We start from the raw sequence: 24,087 nt of genomic DNA on the forward strand, positions 1-24,087 counted from the left end.
GGAAGCCCCAATCGCATCAGTGGCCAACGATCAATTAGCCCGCCCCCAACTTTGGAGTGTCCTGGCGGCCCCCACCGCAACACGTGCTCTCCATGAAGGAGAACACGTTTTAACATCACAATGTGCTTTCACCAAAACAGCCAGCCATGATTGCATAAGCTAGCATGCATTATGACCAGGGCAACATTTTCTGTTTCTAATAAAGAGTTAAGAACCCCACTTCTGAATCTCCTTTGTTCAGCATCCTATTCTCATAGCGGCCAATTGGATGCCTACAGGAAATCTGCAAGCAGGATGTGAGTCCCCCGGAAACCAGTACTCAGAAACATGCCTAGTCTGATGCTGAAGGTCATACTCCACCATCGTGACTGGTAGACACTGATAACTTTATTCTCCATGAATTTGTCCAATCCCCTTTTAAAGCCATTCAAGACTGCATAGACACAATTTTATTTAAAGCACATTTAAAACACATGGCCTCTCCCTGCTAAGGATGCTGGGAATTGTAGCTACGTAGTTCTCAAGATTCTTGGGGGGGGGGGGGGTGTCATATGCTTTGAATGTATGGTGTGTGCACAGCCCAAGTAGTCATCCAGACCCTCCAAGTGTCCCGATTTTCCAGGGACAGACCTGGATTTACAGAAGCTGCCCCATTTTCTGATTTGATCCCAGAAGGTCCCGCTTTTCCTTGAGACATTCCTATTTTCGCCAGAGAAATGTTGGAGGGGATGGAATAGGACATCCCTATTTTCATCAGAGAAATGTCACTACATCATCAATACAACTGAGAAGGGATTTGCTTGCCAAGCTCCCTTTCCGTCTCTCTTACAAACAACAACAACTGCATTTAAGCACATTTCAGTACCAAAATGGTTCATCTGATGCATTTATTTAATGCTGGTTCCAGGTTCCGAGAGGCACTTGGGCACAATATTCTCAGATACCCAAATGCCCCTACTTGCTATTATCATTGCTGTCCATTCACCCTTTAAGCCCATACTGACCACTAAGACAGTTAGACAAAACCTTGATAGACCTATCATCCATGAACATTAACCATCATAGTTAAATGAAAACGAAGTGTTCAGAGGCACTATACCCTCAAGGAACAAACAAGGCTGGCCCTAACATTAGGTAGAATGAGGTAGCCTCCTCAGGCAGCCTGCATGTGAAGCAGAGGCAGCCAATATGTGTGTCCCATACTGTCCTTTACCTCAGCAGCAAAATATCTAGGGCTTCTCAATATTTTGTGTTGACCCTGAGAGATTTCAACTTTCAGGTTCAGTTCTGGTTCACTAGAAAACATATATTTGAGGCAGCAATCCTATAATATTCTATGGAGTGACGCTCTTTTGAGCCCAAAGTTCTGAACAAGTATGGTTAGGAATGCACTGTCAATTTGGGGGGTTGAGAACAGATTCCGTGTAACCCCCTGATTCTAACCATGTTCATTTTGTCAACGAACAATGTAAATCAATATTTTAACAAAGTTCTGGATGGATTTTGGCAAAAATCAGATTGGGTATTCATGCGCTCTTTCTGCCATGATGTCAGACCTGTGTGTGCCCCATCGTATATGAGAAAAACACACATGACCATTTAGATGTCATGAAAACCCATCGCTAATTGCATAATGTGCACATATGTTGAATGGGTCGCCATTTTTTTTTTAATGTTTATTTCATTAATGTGTTTTTGGCTGGCTTTGCATTTTGATGTTAAGTCTATTTTGGGGGGTTCTGTTGTGAACTGAAAAGCAGGGTACAAATTAAAATAAAGTAATTTGTGTACATTTGCCATACTTGTTGTAGAATGCATAGGTTATATAGATAGATATCTGTGCAGGAAAATCACATCCAATGGAGCCCTTGTAAATTACAATCTTTCTGCAAGAAAGTTCTGTATCTCTGAGGGTGGGAGTTAGAGTGTCAGACTAGGACCTAGTTGCCCAGGGTTCAGATCCCCTCTCAGCTATGAAGCTCACTGGGTAATCTTGGACCAGTCATGCTTCTCAGCCTAATCTACCTCACAGGATTATTGTGGGGATTAAATGAGGAGAAGGAGAATCACAAACACCATCTTGAGCTCCCTGGAGAAAAGATGGAATATAAATGCAATCACTCAATCAATAAGACTGTGTACTGCTAACGAAAATACTATTCCGGAAGATGATGAATGTTTTAGTTCTTTCGACTTTCTGCTTATTCATTAAGATCCATCAGCTATGTACACATCACTCAGATATTCCATCTCCAAATCTACAGAAATAGCAGCTCTCAACAACCTCTGAATTCTGGAAAAGGGTAAATGGGCAAGTTTGTTCATGTATTAAGAAAGACCAGCATTTGTTCAAAGAAGTATTTGGGTACAATCCACTGGCAAAATATCCTGCCCAAGTACCACTCAAACAACTGGGAGCTGTGCATTAGTGCTACTACTCCCTGCTCTCGTTCACTCCCATTCAGTGGGTCTTGCGCAGGAGAATCCCCTGTGAGTTGTTGAGCAAACTAAGTGCACAGTTAAGCTGCTGTCCCATAAACAGTTCTCTTCACCCCTCGCTTCCTCTAAGCAGAAGATAAGACTCACCTGCCATTCTTCGTGACAATCATCTCATTAGTAACTTCTCTGAATCTCTGCCATAGTGCAGCATCCTCTAAGACAACCTGGAGCTGTTTTTCGGTGGGGTCTCCTTTGTCTCTGCCAGCTTGGAGCTCGTTCTCCACCACATTGAGCAGCCTGGAGACAGTGCAGTCACTATGTTTCTTGCAGCCCAAATCAGTCATGGTGACTTTAATGTCAGAAACTTCTCAGATGACTTAAAAAAAAAAAGCAGCAACAACAACCCCACAGATCTGAACCTAAACCAATTAATTAGCCACAGTGGAACAAATGTGCTCACCTCAGCCTTTTGCCACAGACTTGCTCTTCCCCCCACTATGTCCCAACAGGAGGATGACACCTGTGTGTTAAGGTTTTAACATGCACACACAACCATTTTCTAATTACTGACTGTCAGGTGGGAGACAGCCTGATTAGGCAATTGGCTGCCTCTGAAGAAGAATCTTCCATTCAAATCACCAAGCTTTTATCTTTTCTGAGGAGGGTCTAATTATTCTGCTCAAGAACTATATTTCCATTAATGAAAATGGTTTAATGCCTCAACTGAAACAGTGAATGGAAAGTGGGTCTGTACAGATGCAAATTCCTGCTAGAAATGGGAGAAGTAACAGCATTCAACAGCAATCTGTGGGGATATTACTTGATGGATATACAAATCTGGCCATTTACCTGTTATATATTTCTCAACAGCAAATCCTCTGCTCAACATCAGACCATACTTCCTTGAAACTGGAAAATAACTTGTGCAGGTTTCCTGTATTTGAGATTAAGGAGCTAATTCTGGGGAATGAAATGAAGGTGGGTGAGGAGAAGGGGTGTGATTAAGTTTTCTCAAAAGAATGCTAATACTTTCTGTTCACACCCAGCACTCAAAGCCGAGAACCAGTTTATGCAACCATTCATAGGAGCCCACTCCTAGGGGCTGTGGGGGCTTCAGCCCCCACAATAAGATATTTGAGGGGGCTGGGCCCCTGCTAAGTTGATGGGCATTCCCATTCAAATGGTGTGTGTGCACTGCGTCATGCGATCAATTATGTGAGGGGCAGCCTTACCAGGGCCCCCACAATATTTTATTCAAGTTGGTACCCCTGCAACCACTTGTTCCATTTCAGAGTGCTTTTCTTGCCCAGATTGCACTTGGGAGACTGCAAAGGGATGGTCTTATAAATTCATCATGCTTACAAAACTCAGTTTGGCGATAAATCGTCTGAATCCCCTGAATAACAGCTTAAATATCTAGGGCATTTTAGTTGAGAAAAAGGGTTGATAAGAAGGGACATGATGGGAGCATATAAAACTGCATGTAGTCAGCAGTATGGAGAAAAGGGATAGGGAAAACATTTTCCCCTCTCATAATACTCTCATAATGCGTCATAATACTGACGTAGATTGCTTTACAAGTGGAATAGTCCATTAACTAAGGGTAGTTGTACTCAGAACAGTCCTTATTAAAATTAATGAACCTTAGTCATGTTAATTGATTTCTGTGGGTCTAGTTGAATTCTAGTTGAATACCATCCTAGACTTTGAAGGATCTACTGGCCAGTGTAAAAATATTATTGTAAGTGTTCATTCTTGAGAAAGTGTGTTTGGGGAAGTGCATGTTTGCTTTATAGGTAAACATTGCACACCATCATGTTGTATTCCTTGATTTTGGAGAGGGTGTCAAATGCTGATTTCTAACTGAATTCAGTTTTTTAAAAAATATAAATTGAGCTGGAGAGACTTGGGCTTTGTATCTGATCAGTTACTAAATTCACTGAGTAATCTTGGACCAGTCACCCTCTGAGTCAAGCGTAGCCTACATAACAAAAGGATGATGTGCAGGCTAGACCTTTCTCCTAGGCTTACAACAAAAAGCACTCTGGCAGGTCATAGAATCATATAGAGGTGGAGGGGAACCCAAGGATCATCTAGTCCAGACATGTCCAACTCCCAAGAGACTGCGATCTACTCCCAGTATAAAAAAACTGGCAATTATCTACCCATTGTCACTGGAGAGAGGAGGAGTGTGCGTGCAGTGGGTGGATTGCCCAGAGTTGTTGAGCTCTTTTTTGAGGGAGGATTGCACAGAGATCTACCGGTCGATCGCAATCTACTGGTTGGACATCCCTGATCTAGTCCAAACAGCCTGCAATGCATATCATGACATCATTGCTCCTGCTGAGAGCTGCACTGTCTCATATTAACATTGGTTAAAACACATGGTGCCAGTGATTAGTGAAGCAGTTAGCGCTTCAGTAAACTATTGGCTAAATAAAACATAATGGAACAGGGTGGAAATTGCAGAATATTCTCCTGTATACTCAGTATACTCTGCTGAGAAATGGGAGAAAACATAGTTTTCAAGATGCTTAGTTCACCTTCATAAGGGAAGATAAATTCAACATCAATATTGCCGGATTCATTTAAATTAGCATAGTTAATTCTTGGCAATTTTATGATAAGCTATAAATTATTGCAATTATATATCTGAATATGGTACTTGAGGGAGATAATTTAGCCTTGCCACACCTGATTTCCATTGTGCAATAGATCAGTCAAACCTTGGTTCCCAAACGACTCCATTTGGAATGTTTTGGCTCCCGAATGCTGAAAACCCAGAAGTAAATGCTCTGGTTTGTGAATGTTTATTGGAAGCTGAATGTCTGACGTGACTTCCACTTGAGTGCAGGAAGCTCTTTCAACCAATTGGAAGCCGTGCCTAGGTTGTCGAACATTTTGGAAGCCAAACGGGCTTCTGGAACGGATTACGTTCGACAACCGAGTTTTGACTGTACTGGGTGGGTGAAAAGCAATCATTTGGCCAAAGACTGAAACCTTCCATGCTTTGGAAAAGTAGTGTGTGGTTTGACTGCTCAACCATACTTCTCTTGGCTTCCCTGAACTCTGTGAAAATTGAGACCTCTTCTTCTGCCATTAGCAACTATCACCTTAGCTATTAGGCGCTGATGTGTACCAGTCCTGCAGTCTGCCTCTCTCAGCCACTAGAAACACGGTTAATTGGCCCTTTATCTGAACTGATCCCTGCAAAAAGCAAAGAAAAGACTAATCTTTCCTAAATCACGTAAAAGTCCAATAATCTCCGATGGTGTCAAACCCTGATTAAAAACACCAGCAAAGCAGCTGTCGTTTTGTCCTTCGTAATTATGACTTGGCATTGTATGTCATGGCTGGGTGGGTATTTGGTTTCCCCAGGCTTCTGGAACTGAACGTACAGGGAAGGGACGGCATTCAAACAGGACGTCTGGGAGATGGAAAGAATGAGCTTGTTTCTTGCAGATTTCATTTGATCAAGAATGTCTCCTCTTTTTTTTACATGCAGTATAAAAGTCTGTAGGAAAAAACAACTATCAAATATCAGACAAGGAGGGGGAAAGACCTTTCCATCTTCCCCCCAACCTTGCATGATGTGAGCAGGTACAGTGGTACCTTGGGTTAAGTACATAATTCGCTCTGGAGGTCCGTTCTTAACCTGAAACTGTTCTTAACCTGAAGAACCACTTTAGCTAATGGGGCCTCCTCCCGCCGCCGGGAACTGTTCTCATCCTGAAGCAAAGTTCTTTACCCGAGGTACTATTTCTGGGTTAGCGGAATCTGTAACCTGAAGCGTATGTAACCTGAAGCATATGTAACCTGAGGTACCACTGTATTAGCTAAAGGGTAGTTTTAGACTGAGCTTAATCAGCAAGTCAAGAAATAATCTCAAGCAGCGTCTAGGCAAATGTGCACACTGGTAAACCTGCACAAGCGATGTTAATGTATAAAGCATTTATTAGTGATGACCGTTGCCTGTACCTGTTTGTAATATTCTTTAAAATCAAATGTCACCATGCTTTGGATTTACAGTATTACTGGCAAATAGTTTGGCAAATGCATTGCAAAGACAGGGAAGCAAATTATTGGTGTTTCACTATGGCAATCTGACTTGCTGTGCAACCTTTATGGTTTCATTCTATGCATGTCAGATGATAGGATGTCCCACTCCTGCATGTTTATGCCAAAGGTGCACTATTATGACATTACACAAGTTCACTCATTTACCATGTGATAACCCAAAATAAGCTGTTTTTTTTTTTACCAAGTCAGACCACTGGTCCATCAAGATCGGCATGCCTCTACTTCACTGACTGGAAGTGAGTCTCTAAGGTTTCAGCCAGGACTCTCTTACCTTTCTGTCATTTGAACTAGTAATAATTCATTTATTATACCCCGATCAACTGCCTGGGCTGCCTCAGCCACCCTGGGAAGCTTCCAACGAAAATTAAACTCCCCCCCCAAAAAAAAAACACCACCCACAACCAAACAAACATCAAACGGTAAAAGCTTCATGAAATAATAAGAAAGAAAGCAAACATTATCTTCCATTCCATGTTCATTAAGAACCTTTCATATGGAAGGCTGTCCTTGTATCTGGTGTGGAAGCCACAATTAGTGCAGAACACAGTGGCCAGACTGCTCAAAGGTTACCAGCAACATGTTACTTTTTTGCTGAGAGAGCTGTGGTGGTTGCCCATGTGTTATGTTAATTCAGAGGTGGACAACTTGGACCCAAATACCTGAAGGACCTCCTAATCTGGCAGAGGGCCTTCTCGGTAGTGGCACCCTCCTTTCAGATGTCAAGGAGATAAACAATAAATTTAGAAGACATCTGAAGGTTGCCCTGTATCGGGAGGTTTTTAACACTTTATGTTTTTATTATGTTTTTAGGTATGCTGTAAGCCACCCAGAGTGGCTGGGAAAACCCAACCAGATGGGCAGGGTATAATTAATTTTATAAATTTATTTATTTATATTATTAGTAGTAGTAGTAGTAGTAGTATTCACCAGCTCAATCTCTGCTATCTTCTGATAGGGCACTCTTGCTGGTCACCCATGCCCCAGAGATTCATTCATCCCTTATCTGGGGCTGCAAGCTTAAAGTGAACTGACTACAAGGTAAAAGACTGTAAACAATTTCCTGTTCCCATTATGGTATATGGCCAACACTATTAAAATCTAATCCATTGTTCAAAGACTACTCCATAGCTTCAGTATCAAATTTCAGCTTTCTTGAAATGTTTTGCAGTGCTAACTTTATTTAAAAATGATGTACACATGTGTTGAGAAACCAGCTTTATTACAGAAGAGATAGTGCAGTAAGAGTAGTATAAAGTAGTAGTTTTTTTCTTAAGGCAGGAAAAAAGACCAGCATATACAAAAGGTACAATACAAAAGCCAACAAGAAAAGTGTACAAAAATGGAACATCCATTCAAGCTTTTTAAAAAATCAAAACCTTATTACAAAAGTCTCCATTAATGCAGTCATATTGCATGGTGCAAGTAGGCACTTTTTTGTTTTCCAAAAAAGTACATCTTAAAGAAGCCACCTTATATTTAGTAGCTGAAAGGCCTTAAGCTATGACACTGACATATTTGTAGTTAAGGCCAAGACTGGGTTCATCTAAAATAGTGTTGTAACAAGTGTGAACAAGCTACTGATTAATTTGAGAAAGTGACCATATACATCTAGGACAAGAAGAATAAGGAACTAAATCATTTCCATAATGTGAAAAAATGCTTTATGCCAGAACACAAAGGGTAACTATAGCAGAAATTTAAAATTCAGTATACAGATGATTTTAAAGTCCTGGAAAATAAAAATGTACAAAGATAGTGACAGCTATGTCTTACCACCATAATCCACATTTAGCAAAGGTCCCAGTAAATAAAAATCAATGTCATGATTTGAATATTTTTAACTACGTCCAATGTTATCAAGTGACTTAAAACCGGACTGAATTAGTTAAAAAACAATATTCAAATCATGACAAATATTCAAATCATAACATTGATTTTAACATTTGAATAAAAACCCAAATCTTTAATATAAATGCAGCAGCAGTGTCAATATTAGAAAGATACTCAAAGACAGATTTTAAATAGAAAAATTACAACTAGAAAGTATCGGTACGAATATCTGAAATGCATTCCATAATTAAATATTGCAATATTTTAGAAGGAGCTGCTTTAGAAGAGATGCAGCATTGAGGGCTTATGTGCCTCAATGTGCTAAATATACAACTACTGATCCTACCCCTTTCCATACTGAAACCGAGTGCACTAATAATCCAAATTTAATAAATGGATTTCTGAAAAAATGAACTTTCTCCCGATAAAGTAAACCTATTACTACAGCAAGGAAACTTGACAAAACTGCTCAAGTTCTTCTTTTAAAATTTGTGAGTTCCAGCAGTACACTAGCATAGCACTTAACATCCGGGGGAAAACCCTACATTACCATTGTGCAGCATCTGCCATTGGGGGTGAAGACCTTCTAAATCAAGGAAGTTTTGAGAATTTTAAAGAATGCAAAAGCACCATTTTACCAGAGGTGACCGTGGGGAAAATGTGAAACAAAGGTTCCAGCTTGTGATGTGCACATTGCCTTCTACACTTTGGGGAGGAGGAGGAATAGACCTACTGTCTGTCTCCAGCCTAAAAAAGCTGGTAAGAAGATAAGAGCTGGTATTTTAAAAAGACCCAATAGGATTTATGACTCCCCTGTACAGAAAAACCAGACCCTCCAATCTCTGAGAAAAGTAGATGAAGGGCAGAATTGTCCCCTGCCACTTCTCAGCAATGACTTCCCTATGCAAGTATTTCTCCAGTACTGAGCTACCAAGCCCAGATGCTGAAGGATCCCTGTCCCTTTTAAGAAAATTCTACCTGGCTCCTTAGCTTACTGCACTGGTGTGATGAGAGAAGCCACACCAGATGAAATTCTGCCTTCTGTGCAACAATAGCTGTCTTAGGGTATGACTGGCAACCCTATGCCTTTTCGTTAATGCCCTATGCCAACATGACTTATAAATCAAGGCTGCAATTTTCCACTTGCGCACTGTAAATTGGTAGACTACTCAAACCAAGAAAATTCACAGACTTTCATTTTTATAGCTTACTGACATCAGAGCTGCAGTTCTAGAATCTAAAAAAATATATAAAATCCTCATAAATACCTAATTTTGCAAATCTCTAAATGTGCTTGCTTGGCAAAGCTGCACAGTACAACTAAGCTTCCTAAAAACCCAGGTTATAAATAGTCAATAATATCCTATGAAAAAGCTATAGAGAGAGTTTTAGACAAGATTAGGGTGAATTCTGGTACTCCAGAGTTGTTCAAGGAAATTTCTGTGCTCAGATACACAAGTGCTAGTCTCTGCCCAATGATGGGAGAAAGCAGAATAGGAGGTATACTAGATTAAGACGGTCAGTCCCAAAAGCCACTACAGCAAAGAATTTGTTCAGTGGCTCTTTTCTTTTGCAAACAAACACCTGCAGCTTCAAGGTTTCCCAAAATGCTCTATTGACAATTCTAAGACACAAGCTTTAGGATAGCATTAAAAAAGGACAAATTACTCTCGAATAACTGTACAGTATTTCTTTGGAGGGGAGAATACCCTTCATTCCTTCTTAAATGGAGACAAAAAAATCTATTGACACCAGTTCAAAAAAAGTGTAATGCAGCAAAGATTCCCGATGTCTAGGTGTTTGCTCCAATCATTACATGATAATGTCCTATTAGGAAGCCAGAATGTCATGACACAAGCCCCTCCAACTGAAAGCAATCATCAGCTAGGCAGACAATGTAAACAGAAATCAAAACAGCAAGATTAAATAGGGGAAAGGGAAGTTGAAAAACACGAGATGTTCCTCCTCTCCACAGTTGGGAGAGCTGTACAAAGTCATATTTTAGATGGATGTGGGTGGGAATCTAGCAAAACCGAAGCAGCAAGAGTGGCAAATAATTCATGAGGCAATGTTAGCACTAAGGCAGAGGTCTTGATGTTACTTCAGAGACCATAAAAAGTAGGCAGTAAACTGCTTGCAGAAATGGAAGGGCACTTGCTTGCTTTTATGATTCCCACTAGTATATTTGCTCATGCTGCTTCTGTTGCTGGTTGGACAATGAATCAATGTCTCGGTTATATTACAATAAGGAATCATGCTTGCTGTTCAATTAGAAGGCAGCTCCTCTTAAGTTCCCTTATACGATGGTAGGAGACAAAAAGTACTTTGGGACCCAAGAAATGAACTCTGAAAATCAATCTCTTTGCTATAAGGCCACAGTAGCCAATGTGTAAACTGTTCTTTGGACCCTGTAAATTAAGAATGTGTGACTAGTAAATTTAAATCCCACCTACTTTGCAATTACCATAATATCATTTTCACCAGCAAAACAGCAAAATCTGAAGTTGACAATATTGCACCAAATGCACACAACGGCTTAGCTAAGCGAGTGAAAGGAATGTTTTGTTGCTCTTTGGGCTTCTTATCACAAAACTCATTACCCTTGGGAGAATACTTTGTAGCTTTGTCCAGTGATTCACAGGTTCACTTAGCAAGATTAATAGCCTTGCCCCTAGGAAGGTGTGTTCAGATGCAAACGCCATATGACTGTGCAAACCTTCTAGTCCTCAAGGTCACATTTCAGTGTAAGGAGATGGTGCTTATCTTGCTGGCCTGCACAAAAGCAATGAATTATATTTTGAAATAATGATGACAGCTCTCAGTCAAAAGCCTTTACAACATTTACAACTTTACATCAGTCAGGTTGTATATTGTTTTCCTTTCCCAAAGCACAAGTTAAATTATAGTAAGACACTTTATAGCATGGGTAGGCAAACTAAGGCCTGGGGGCCGGATCAAGCCCAATTGCCTTCTAAATCCAGCCCGCCGATGGTCTGGGAATGAGCGTGTTTTTACATGAGTAGAATACAGTGGTGCCTCACAAGACGAAATTAATCCGTTCCGCGAGTCTCTTCGTCTTGTGGTTTTTTCGTCTTGCGAAGCACGGCTATTAGCGGCTATTAGCGGCTTAGCAACTATTAACGGCTTAGCGGCTATTAACGGCTTAGCGGCTTTAAGAAAAAGGAAACAAACTCGCAAGAACCCGCAAGACGTTTCGTCTTGCGAAGCAAGCCCATAGGGAAATTCGTCTTGCGGAACGACTCAAAAAACGGAAAACTCTTTCGTCTAGCGAGTTTTTCGTCTTGCGAGGCATTCGTCTTGCGGGGCACCACTGTATGTCTTTTTATTTAAAATGTATCTCTGGGTTATTTGTGGGGCCTGCCTGGTGTTGTTACATGAGCAGAATGTGCGCTTTTATTTAAAACGCATCTCTGGGTTATTTGTGGGGCATAGGAATTTGTTCATTTTTTTTCAAAATATAGTCCAGCCCCCCCACAAGGTCTGAGGGACAGTGGACCGGCTCCCTGCTGAAAAAGTTTGCTGACCCCTGCTTTATAGGTATGCAGAGGCTTCTGCACACAGAGAGAAGTGCTTATGCCTCTTCTACATGACAGACCGGTCTTTATCTGCAGTCCCAGCAAAACTGTGGGTTCTGTTTATGCACATCTCCAGACTACAGCGAATATGTAGAAAAGCCTTTTAAAATTGACAAAATATATGCCTACTCATAACAATGGGAAATAAGACACACACCCCACTCCACCAACTTCTGGAGCAGATTTTGAAGGTGTACAGTGGGCTGCAGAAGAGAGAAGGGGGAAGTTCCAGTGCTCAAGTTGTACAAGTAGAACAGCAGCATAGGATACAACCCAATATGGGCACCTAAAAGACCATCTCACAATTAATTTCTCTTTCTACAGTGTGACATCAGCAAAGAGCAAAAATTTGGTACATCTCAGCAAATATAGGTAATCATTAAGCTGCCTCACTTTATCCAGAAACAAGCTCAAATGAGTTAGACTGTTTAAGACTGGAGCTCAAGTACTAACAGGCTGAATCTAGACATATCAAAGAAGAGATTCAGTTAAATGCGTTGTAAACTTCATACAGGGAAATTCCGTTGGCAAAAAATGGGCCTCCACAGCACCATCTGGTGTCACAGTGTTATAACACATATAAAACGCTTTACAAATGTAGTTGAGTCATCAGTGTACAGGACAGTTTATATTTGTTTTATGGTTCTCTTTTGTAAGCTATCTTGAAAATCTAGATTTAAATACACCTTTTCAAATAAAATAAAATAAAAAGCTAGCAATGTTTACGTATGCTACTTAAGTGTATAGTCAGAGATTACTGCATTAAAAAGAAGGAGCTGGGAATATAGCTATTTTACCACAACATATCCCCCCCCCCATACTTACCAAGTCATTTGCGTCTCTGTTATGTGATACACACAGTGACACACTTCTTCACAGCATCCCTGCAAAAATAAAAACAAATACACTGTCCCCTTAAGTATTTGAATAAGCCGCACAAATATTTAAAATGTATAAGCAATGACCCTTCACAGCAGCAGTGATTTTTGACAAACAGAATCATCTTAGCACTGCTGGGTAAATTAACACCTGTAGTGGGACAGAAGCCATCCTCTCTACCGAATTGCAACTTCTCAAGCAGTTCAATTCTATTAATCCGAGTCTGAATAGAGACAATGGTTTCCTGTCCCACTATAGGTATGAAGGGTCACCATGCTCATTTTGCAAATGTTCTGCTCTAATTATATGGCCACTTCACTCAACAATGCTAAGGTGTTTTTTGTTATCACCAATCACTGCTGCTGTGAAGGGTCAAATTGCATACACAAGCTCTAATTCAACTGTCTCATAATGCATTTTTACCTTTTACATTCCACTGCCATTTAACCCTACCTTCTACATTAATCTTTTCCCTTTTCAGCAGTGGTGGTTAACCCGCTAACTGTATATGGCACTATCTGCCAATACAGTGGTACCTTGGTTCCCAAACGGCTTAGTTGTCAAACAAATCGGCTCCCAAACGTCGCAAACCTGGAAGCAAGTGTTCCAGTTTGCAAACGTTTTTCGGAAGCTGAATGTCTGACGCAGCTTCCGATTGGCTGCAGGAATGTCCTGCAGCCAATCAGAAGCCGCACCTTGGTTTTCGAACAGTTTTGGGAGTCGAACGGACTCCCAGAACGGATTAAGTTTGAGAACCAAGGTACCACTGTATACAGGTTTTGGGTGGCCTGCAGGGACTCAGCAACAATTCTGTGGCATCACCTGATGAAGCATATGCCATAATAAAAAACCTTAAATCTTTAAAGCACCACCAGACTTTGTTTTTTCTTGAAATAAACTAACATAGCTACCTGTCTGCAAATTGTTACAAAGACTTTCAACATAGATCTATGGGTAGTTTTGCCACAAACAAAAATATATAATGCTGCCACTCTCTGTTCCCACAAAACCAACATTTTCCATGAAAACATGGTTCCACTCCTTAGCCCCTAAGCTTTACTGTAACCAAAGTGAAATATGTATCTGAAATAACCACACATTCTTTCCTTATTTGCTCCTGCCTCCACTTCCTCTGTTGTCTCTTTATATCAAATTATATATTTTAAGCCCTCAGGGCAGGAGCCTACCCTCTTGTACTTTCTCAAGTACAGTAATGGCACTATATAAACAATCTAAATGATAAATATTTGTTTGGGATTTATTAATCATAAAACACATTTCACAAGAGTGCTGAGCTTTCTATATTTTCAATCACGCAGCGCTATATCAACCCTACGAGTGAAATATTTCACCTCCTCTATTCAATCATTCCACATAGCAAGTAATCTCGAGAATACAGAGAAGAACGCATTAAAGGGAGATCGATTTTTCCAGCCATCCATATCACAGAAGAAATTTCCCTTTTATGTTTTATGACCTGGGTAGCTCCTGAAGCAAATGGAAGTCAAGATTACCTTGCATATGGTATGAAGGAAATGCTGTACCTAGAAGAGAGAGAAGACAAACACATGTATTAGGAAGAACAGGCACATACACACACACACACACACACACACACACACTCTCCCACAGAGTGTCAATGGCAAGTCTGCATAACACATGGCCCATGCCAAAGGTAGTCTACCACATATTGTGGCTTGATAAGTGACTGACAAATTAAAACTAGCATTTGCTTTCCAGTTTAGTTTTTCAACTATCCATGTCAGGATCAGTTTCCATCACCTCTCCCACCCTTTCCACATGAAGTAGAGTCTCCTTCCAGGAGAAAGGTAGAACAGGAGCTAATTTTCTCATTGTTAGCAACATCTGCGCACATGGAGACCACTTGTGAAAGAGGAAAGTGGCCAAATGTGGAAGATCAACAGAAGTTGACAATAGTTCAGCCAGGCCTTGGTGACTCTTACTTTAAGGTAGCTAGACTTTCGTAAGAAACTTCCTGTCCAAATGGAATCCCAAACAGCAATTGGTTGAGGGAAATTTAGGAGGTGATGTATTTATTATGGACACTGGGCTCCATTATTGCAGTCTTTTTATAAAGATATGTGACAGAGAGGATGAGGAAATAAACCTCTCCTATTATACATGTACGCAAACCTATTGCTATTAATAAATAATAATATGAAATAATAATAATAATAATCTCTAAAGCACCTAAAATTTTCAAACCACTGTACATATATTAAAACTAGGGGATAGCCAGTTCTACTCAGTGTGCTCAGCATCCCCCCACCCCTCTTTATTTCAGTTTTTCCCTCCCCAGGACCACATTTCCCCCTGCCTGCCTCAATTTCTGCTTAGGACAACCTCACCATGCCTCAGTTTCATTAGACCTGCCAAAAAAGCTTCCCACAGTGCCAGGGAGAAAGACAAGGAGGGAGAAGAAGTCACCACCCCCCAGCAGGAAGGTGGAGCCTTCCTCTGCTGTTACCCTCCTCCCACTCAGGTGACCCATCCAGGCTCTGAGGTGGATTCCTGCAAGGGCCAGCTCTGAAATCTCCATTCAGTTAGTGTGCTCCCCAACACCTCAGGCTGCCTTCACAATGTTGGGGTGATAGACCAGTATAAATTTAAAATATTATATATATATTTTTAAAATGAAGACAGTCCTTGCCTTCAGGCTCACAATCCAAAAGACATAAAAAGGGGGGGGCGCATTACTTACCATGCTAAGGCGAAGAACTGCAAAATGCAGAAGATGAGGGCAAGTCCCTTATTGTGCCACTGAAAGAGGAAGGAATAATCATAAATCAAGCAAAGAAAATGTCATTAAATTTATATGCATAGTTGCATCGGAGATTCAAGTACTTACCCAAAAAGCTGCACAAAGAGTTAATATGAGGCATAACTAAAAGAGAGGAGAGACAATCTTAAAATAAGCAAGACATTAAAACTGTAACTGAACAAGGGTTTTTTGTTTCTTTCAGCACTGGAGTACGGTGCCAGGCTGCAATCCTAATATTTTTCTTCTTTTTAATCATCTGGTTTAATTCATCTCTATGCTAGAAATTGTCAGACTGCATGTTTTATGCTATTGTTATTTTATCATACTGTATTTTATCTTTTATGTTTATCAGTCACCTGGAGAACACAAATATTGGAAGGCCTTATACTGAGTTAATTATTAGCAACAGTAAGTCCTACTGAACTGAAGTGAAACTTACTTTTGAGCAGACATGAATAGAATTGCACTGTCAGTCTGCACATCTGACCCAATAGTACTGAAGTACACTATAGCTAATTTAAAGTAACCCAAGGATCAGCAATAGATGAGTGACCTATGCATTTTGGATTTTCCAGGGAATTGTGGCAACACTTTTGCCCCTACCTCATGACAAAAGGACCTGGTTTCAGCAATATACCAATAAGGACACCCCAAGTGTATCAAGTTGGGGTGTCCTTATCGGTACAGAACTTCCTAATTAAATACTCATACTCCACTTAATTAGGAGGTTATGTACCCATAAGGACACCCCCACACTACAGTGGTGCCTCACAAGACGAAATTAATTCGTTCCGCGAGTTTTTTCGTCTTGCGAAGCACGGTTTCAATTTTTTCAAAAAAATCTTCAAAAACCTCAAAAAAGGCTACCACACCGCGTACTATGAGTTGCTCCCCGAAGTCAAGTCGCAACTGCACTTCTTCAAGCAATGTACCCTGTATTACTGTAACGGTTTTAAGAAAAAGGAAACAAACTTGCAAGACGTTTCCGTCTTGCGAAGCAAGCCCATAGGGAAATTCGTCTCGCGAAGCAACTCAAAAAACGAAAAACTATTTCGTCTTGCGAGGTTTTCGTCTTGAGAGGCATTCGTTTTGCAAGGTACCACTGTATATAGTTGCAATGAATCAGAGGTCAATAAAAACCCTAAGAATATGTCCAATATATTTGTCAAACTATTTCCAGTATCTTATCCCAGCACAAATAAAAGAAAAGACAAAGCCCCCATCTCAAACATAGTAGCAGTCGTAACTAAGAAACATCAGTCCAGTTCCGAAGGAGCAGTCTAAAGATACACATTTGTCATGACAGCTAAATGGGATCATTATATACACAGACACAATAGCCCTCCAGGTACAAGGTGCTGGGGACATATGGGAATACAAATCATTTATTTGTTTATTACCCTTCCTATAAATAAATGCACATAATTAAGCACTAGAAAAGGCCCACATGCCCATTACAACATAAGCTATATTAAGAAGAACCAACAGAATAATCCTAGCACAGTTAACAAACCATGGGGAACCTTCTTCAATCCAAGACCATGTAGCTGTGGTGTGTGAGGCCAGAGGCAAAAATGAATGGAATGCTGAATGTAAATGTTAGCTTTCTACAGTAGGCTAGTTTCCACACACAGTCACACACCATCATCCAGCCAGGTGACCATGAGACATTACCAGAGTTCAAGACAGAAAATTTGGAATGCAAAATTTTTTTTTTGGGGGGGGGCCTAGGGAGACTTGTGAGGGCCAGGTAGAGAGGGCTTGAGGTTCCCCACACCCCCCTTAACTGCTCCTTCAGTTCATGAGACTTGAACTTACAATTTTTTATTATTATTTTACAAGAAACACATGCTGGAAATTCTGCGCCTTTGTTTTGCATCACTTGTTTTCTGACTATGTTTTCTGACTTGTTTTCTGACTACTGATATTTTACCACAAGGTACTTTTATATGCTACATTTGCTTGTATTTTAAAATTAAGCAAATTCCCTTAAAAAAAGCATTAACACTGATAGCCTTCTCAATTCAAATACAAGTTAAAACAGAAAAGTTTTGTTACTTACAAGCATAACAGCTGTAGCTATCAAACGAGTGGGTTCAAACATTCTTTTCAACTGATTCATCGGTCCCATAAGAAAGACAGTGCTATAAGAAAAAATTATTTAACCCATCTGCTAAAAGCAAAACACACAAATGCACATTATACAAGCGTAAACTGCTACCATTACTGTATTGTAGGAATCATAAACAGACCATACTTTAGCCTCAAAGATACTATAATCACATAGTATAACTCATAAGAGAAAATTAGGGAACACTCTATTGGAAAACAAGTAGTAAAATCATATAGTATTAAAAACAATACGGAAGCCATGCCAACAGAGTTAAACTGTTTCGCTGAACCCCAATCATAAACATGAGACAGGGAATAAGAATTGAGAGGGATACAATCAAAACATTTCGTTTGTAAAATATTTTGATGGTAAAATGGAAAAAGGAGAAAGATAATATATTTCAAGCATGAACTGTTTAGTTCATTCACCTATTTGATATTCTGAGCAAACCTACTAATTCAAGGAAAAGAAGATTACCTTCCAAGAGACGCGATATTCCCCAGTGTGTAAAATACTGCAAACAAGATTAGCCCTTTCCTGGGAACCCATAGCAGACAAGTACCCTGGAAAGACAGACAAGAGAAGGAACATACACCATCACTGTAAGGAAAAGAAGTCTGTGAAAACAATTATCTGTAGAGAAGATAAGTATTTTGGTTGCTCTCATCCATTATCACATAAAATGTGTTGCCTTAAGTTTTATTTTGTCAAAGCCTATTTTAAAAATAGCATATGTTACTATTATTTTACTTTCATGAAAAATCCTCTTAATATTTCATCTAAAAGCAATAATATTTCAAATTTAGATTTCATCAAGCTGGGAGTCATGCAACATGATCCCAAGTTGCTTTCTGTAGTGGCTTCGTATTAATCAGATGTATGTGCTATTGTTTTAAACTGCGCATACACACTTATATATGCACATCTATATATATATGTGTAACTGTTTTGTGTATGTTTTTAGTATCCTGCAATAGTGGGGAGTAAGACAATCAACTGAATCAGCATTCAATCAGTCTGTCCTTGGCATTCTGAACACATAAATAAGCCAGGCTCACCACACTGGGAAAACAACAACTGCTGGCTGCATGTACCCAGTATCATGAAGGTTAGGTGTGTTAGCCAAGGCAATGACTGAATACAAGTTTATGACTTGCCTATGGAGAAGGATTTGATATCCCAACTATGAATGAAAAAGAACAAATCACTGGCTTATTGTTGGTTGCTTGAAAGTATCCCTAAAGTATCAAACACCAGTCAAATTTACACAAAGGATATTAGAGAGATTATTGTTATTAGTCTTTCCAGTCTTAGAATTTATGATGGTTTGGGTTGTATTTTCTCTCTGAACAACAGGCTTCTCATGACAGTGCAGAAAACTTGCAACCAATATTCCACATCAAATTACATTTAGGTTGCAAAATTTACAAGGTGGCATCTAATGATGTGAAATGGATTTCTGCTTGTACAACTTGTAGGACTTCCCTTTGCATTTCTCCCTCTTTTGCACCCCTAAAATCCTCCTCAGAAGGTCCTTCAACCCTCCAGAGAAAATTTGGACAACTCATAGGGGCTGCAGGAGAAAGAAGAGGAAGTATGCCCGCACAAAATTGGTGTCGCCCGTGAACATTTACATTGGAGTAAACCCTACAAATCTACAGTAGGACTTTTTCCACAGCAAGCATGTAAAAGATTGCACTATCTCAACTGATGTGAAAATAAAAGAGGATAGATCAGTCACCATGATTACTCTTCATGGAGTCAAAACTTTTATATTCCTTCAGGAATGATGGAGCTGAGTGCAATACTGAGCAGCTGGGGGGGGGGGGGGAAATGGTTGCCTTGCATTGTGGGAGATATTATTCAACAAATCCAAACTTTATCCAACAAAAGCTGATGAGGTGGGGAAGGAAAGCTCTTACCAGAATGGAACACAGAACGCCAATAGCAAAACAAGCTATAAAGCCTTTCAGTCTCGTACTCCAGCTTAAGGAAGATGCATCAATCACCTGGAAATAATTTTTTTTTTAAAAGAGACTTATTAAAATTGTAGTGTCAAGGTTTTAAAAAGGCATGCATCAATATACAGCCAGTTGCTTTCATTTCCTTCCAGCAGCTTCGCTACACGAGGAAACTTCACAAACATGCTTCTAACATCTTTGTGAAAAGTGCCTCGTCTTATCTATTCTATGAACAGATATCACTTCCTCAATGTTAATATAAGGCAATATTCAATTTTCTTCTTCTTCGACAACAGCTTCTATTAATCATCACTCAAGGCAACTTTGAGCTTATTCCTTTCACATGTTCACAGAAAGCAGCTACATTTCCCTGGCCATTAGCATTATTTCTATTCTAATATTAAAAACAAAGAGTGTATTGAATCCATTTCAACTGCTTCGCATAGTCAAAGTTTCATGCCAAGTTTCTCCAAAGAAGATTCCGTTTAAAAGAAAATACTAGAAAAAACCCCAACTTTTATAACAAATGTATTCAGATAGTTGTATTATGTCTGATTCTACTTTACTAATTCCTTCTTATGACATAATATAGTTTAGAAAATACTATCAAGTTTCTATCAGCTATCGGAGTATAAATATTTTGTAAGCAAGGGCATTCCTGTAATAAAAGCAGATTTAGATCATTTTAGTCATTGTTATAAAATCCAAGAATAGCAAAACCATTTAGTTTTTTAATCTATATAACATCAGTCAATTAATATGCAGTTGTCTGAAATCCAAGCAGCTAAAACATGGAAACAAAAAAAGTAGAATGGAACTGATCCTATGTTTCCAAAATATTTTGTTGTATTTGAATTTATTTGTATATTTTGCAACAAATTATTTTGTTCAAAATTCTTGTATTTTGATAATAAATTGATGGGAAAAGCAAACTAAATTTAAACAAAGATCATCCTGGGACATAAATAAAGATTATCGTGCCCAACATGTCTAGAGCATTTTCAAGTGTTCAAAGAGCTTCAATTATCTAGTTGCAATCCTTACTAAAACCCTGTAAGTTACATGAGTGTTATTATCCGTCAGATTGCAAACGGAGATGAGGACTGAGGCTGAGCGACTGGCTTGCCTAAGGCCACTTGGTGAGTTCATGGCAGAGCAGAGATGAAAACCCAGGACTACCTGATATGGAGCAAAGTCTCTTAGCAGCAAAGTCTCTTAGCAATGTTAACTTAGATACTTCCAGATGCAAACTTCAAGGCTGCTGGTTTCCTGCAGGGATGTTGTGTTTTCCCAGCCCAAATGTATTTATTAACAAGGGCATTCAGAATCCCCTTTCAGAGGTGAATTCCTTGCTGCTGAAACTACAGCATAGCACTGTAGTTGTGCAAGTGTCATAGGTATATCACTAGTGATAATGACAACTCTCTCCACAAACAAACATGATAAGCCTCATCTTGTGAACTTTGTATTACTGATCTCCTGAAGCACTTATGCAATGCCCTTTAAAAATAAAATAAAATGCAGTACAACTATCCCACTTTTCTAACCATTTACATTACTTTTAAAGTCACTTTGAATTTTAAAAGATTCCCTTACTCTTGATATGCTCTAACACCGGCCAAAAAAAAAAAAAAAAGGTAAGTAAGTATTCATCAAGCTGTTTACCAAACAGAGCACACAAGAAGTATGCCTATCTCCCTACAGCAAGATTAGTCCTGTTAAACTGGGAATAGAATATCATGCTACATCTGCCAAGCTAGAGTAAACAGCACAAGTAGCGGCAAGGAGAAGAACCACAGAGGATCCAATAATTTTTCACCCCTCACCCCACCATTCTAAAAGCCCCCCCCCCCCCCGCCCAATTAAGCCTACATTTATTGTGTTGAATTACTCTGGGGAACCAGCTGATGCCAAGGGTTGCATTCAGAGCTGACTTTGTACTAGCAGAATGCACTTCCATTTATGCAAGAAACTGCACCTTTGTTGGAAGAAAATGCTGTCCATAGTATTTTCTTTCTAGCCCCCTATCACAGTTACACAGCAAAACCAAAACAGGTTTTACTTATGGGCTTCACCAATCAGTATTGATTTGATTTGCATTAATTGGTCAACTAAAGCTTGCAGGCTAAGTTTTAGAACATAACAAACCATCACAAAGATACACCATGAGACAGTGGTGTTTCGCTTTCCATCTCCTTACGTTTTGCAAGTTCTACCCAGGGTGCCGTTAGTAGTAAACAATTATGACACAGCTTCCCTTTGGCCTTCATCCCTTGAGCACAAAAGAATACAATACAAGAAGTGCCCTTCCGTAGCCTAGGATCATGTTCTCTCAGTGGCCAACCAGATGTGCAATATTAACACACTAGCACTCTTCAGCTCCTGCTCTCTAGCAACTGGTATTCAGAGGCATCCTGGGTGTGATACTAGAGTAAATATATAGCTGTCATGATAAGCAGCCATTCAGTCTGTCCTGTCTTTTTCACTCTTCCTTCAGTATGTCAAAAGAAATGCATTTAAGCCAAGTGATCTGTTGAAAGACAAACCGGCGAAACCAACTTATGACTCTCTGGTCGGATGCATAAACGCCAAATTAATTTCTCTAGAACCGCCTTAACCTGGGTGGACTCTGTGCACCTATTCAGCACCTGCTGAATTACAAGCAAGGTGTGGGTTCGAGTCCAGTTCAGCAACAGGTAAGTACCAAAAGGGGAGGCAGCATTTTTTCCCCCTCCCTCGGGTCAAATGAAGTGGGGCGAAGAGAGCTTTGAGCAGTACTTAGCGTGTACACTGTACACAGGATGAGAGCTTGGATCCTGGGGTTTTTTTCCTGGAGCTTGTGACGTCAGATCCCAAACACCTGGGCGGGCAGGAAGGCAGCAATTAAACGAGAAGCATCAACACGCACTTTGGCCAAGAGAGGGGAGAGAGAGCTGGGCGCTAGGAAGGGTCTCTCACGGCGCAGTCGAAGGCTCAGAAAGCCCCCCTGGCACGGGGGAAGATTATAGGCGACCTTCCTTTATGGGGTGGGGGAGGGAAATAGCAGGTAGTTGAGGAAAGATGCGGAGAGGAGAGGAACGGAAGGGGCCCCAAAAGGCCAAGCAACAACGACGGCCTCAGCTGCTCCCCTGAAATTGCTGAGGGGGGCTAAGCGCCTTAGGGGTGCGGAGAAGGAACCGGGGCGGCGAAAGGAGCTGCCTGAGGCAGACCGGGCGACAAAGCCATGGAAAGAGCCTCCTTCACCCCACACTTTCCCCCTCCCCCGGGGTTTACCTCCGCCAGTGGCCCCGGCTCCTCGGCGTCCTTCCCGTTGAGAACCCGCTTCAGCTTGTCCATGACACTTGTCGCCCCTCGCGAGCTCCACTTCCCGACGCGGCTGCCTCCACTTCGCCGCCCAAGCCTTTCGGAGACTACAACTCCCAGCAATCGAGGAAGGCCGGGGCTCGCCAAGCTTTCCCTCAGCGCCTGGAGCAGTGCATCCTGGGATATGTAGTCGGAGGGGTGCTTCCTCGCACCTGCGCGTTGCAGAGCTCTTTCGACTACGCCTCCGATCCTCTTTGTGGCAACAGAGTTTATGTCCAGTAGTAGGCGGGTTGCGCCGGTGTGTTTTTCCCCCAGAGAGTAGCAAGCTTTCCCCCGCCCCCCTTTCCTTCTTCTCTATGCTGATGGCTGTTATTTGCTAAATTTGTATACCGCCCCTCACGCGAAGATCTCAGGGCGGTTCACAACACGAAATACATGCAACAAAAACCAGTGACCTCCCTTCCCACAAACACATTTAAAAGGCCTTAGAATGTTAACCAGCCAAAGATATGTAAAAATGCTTTTGACTGGTGCATAAAGATATGTAATGAAGGCACCTTCCTGAGGATAGCATCCCATAAAACGAGAGCCACAGTAGAAAAGGCCATTTCTTGTGTTGCCACCCTCCAGACCTCTCCTGGTTTGAAGATGTTGTGTCTTCCTAAATAACTGGCAGGGCACATTGATTAGTATTCCTGTTTTGCATACTGACTGGGAAATAGCAGTTTAATCAGGGCTGACTAAGCAGGCTAAGGGGAAGATGGAACCCAGATTCACAACTCATGGTGATCAGGTGCAATCCTAGCATTGCTTTTTTAAAAAAAAATAAAAATGAAATTTAAATCTACGGGTTAGATCTTTTTCAGAGTATTTTCCCCAGACAGATTTTTGTTACTTAAAATCAAAACCCAATTACGGTACTAAAAAGTGTCAATAGTTTGGGCCAGTGTGTAAATGTGGTTGTAGCATATACACACTACCCATCATTAAAATGTTTTAACTGTTGCCCCACTGAAAGCTTTCTTAACATACATAAATAACACTTCTCATGATTTTTGTTTGGACCATAGCATGGGGCTGAAGGGTGAAATGGCAACGCCACAC

The 24,087-nt window shown here is 40.6% G+C and overlaps 1 protein-coding gene and 1 long non-coding RNA gene across 3 annotated transcripts; one reads left to right on the top strand and one right to left on the bottom strand.

Annotated features, from left to right (window-relative positions):
- Positions 1-290: 290 nt before the first annotated feature.
- On the top strand, positions 291-19,626 carry LOC308475641. Of its 2 annotated transcripts, XR_013985328.1 has the most exons (4): positions 291-371; positions 7,475-7,557; positions 12,270-12,317; positions 18,684-19,626. It is a non-coding gene; the product is annotated as an uncharacterized lncRNA (long non-coding RNA). The 2 variants fall into 2 exon arrangements; XR_013985329.1 differs by lacking the exon at positions 18,684-19,626 and having other exon boundaries at positions 12,270-12,752.
- On the bottom strand, positions 7,722-23,221 carry SFT2D2 (SFT2 domain containing 2). Its single transcript, XM_081002800.1, has 9 exons — positions 22,954-23,221; positions 19,642-19,728; positions 18,197-18,282; positions 17,669-17,750; positions 15,694-15,729; positions 15,547-15,605; positions 14,339-14,368; positions 12,771-12,829; positions 7,722-11,121 (listed from the first exon to the last, which is right to left on the bottom strand). The coding sequence occupies exons 1-8, from the start codon at positions 23,014-23,016 to the stop codon at positions 12,790-12,792; spliced, it is 483 nt and encodes a 160-aa protein (XP_080858926.1). The 5' UTR covers positions 23,017-23,221; the 3' UTR covers positions 7,722-11,121; positions 12,771-12,789.
- Positions 23,222-24,087: the final 866 nt, after the last annotated feature.

Source organism: Podarcis pityusensis (genome assembly GCF_964106645.2).
Source record: "Podarcis pityusensis genome assembly, chromosome: 4".
Lineage (NCBI taxonomy): Eukaryota > Metazoa > Chordata > Lepidosauria > Squamata > Lacertidae > Podarcis > Podarcis pityusensis.

Excerpts from the sequence above, each read along its gene's own strand:
- SFT2D2 (XM_081002800.1), bottom strand. The coding sequence starts at position 23,016 with ATGGACAAGCTGAAGCGGGTTCTCAACGGGAAGGACGCCGAGGAGCCG. Across the intron at positions 15,606-15,693 it reads CTCTTTGTGCAGCTTTTTGG|TGGCACAATAAGGGACTTGC; the intron begins GTAAGTACTTGA and ends TTCCTCTTTCAG. Across the intron at positions 12,830-14,338 it reads TCCTTCATACCATATGCAAG|GGATGCTGTGAAGAAGTGTG; the intron begins GTAATCTTGACT and ends TTATTTTTGCAG.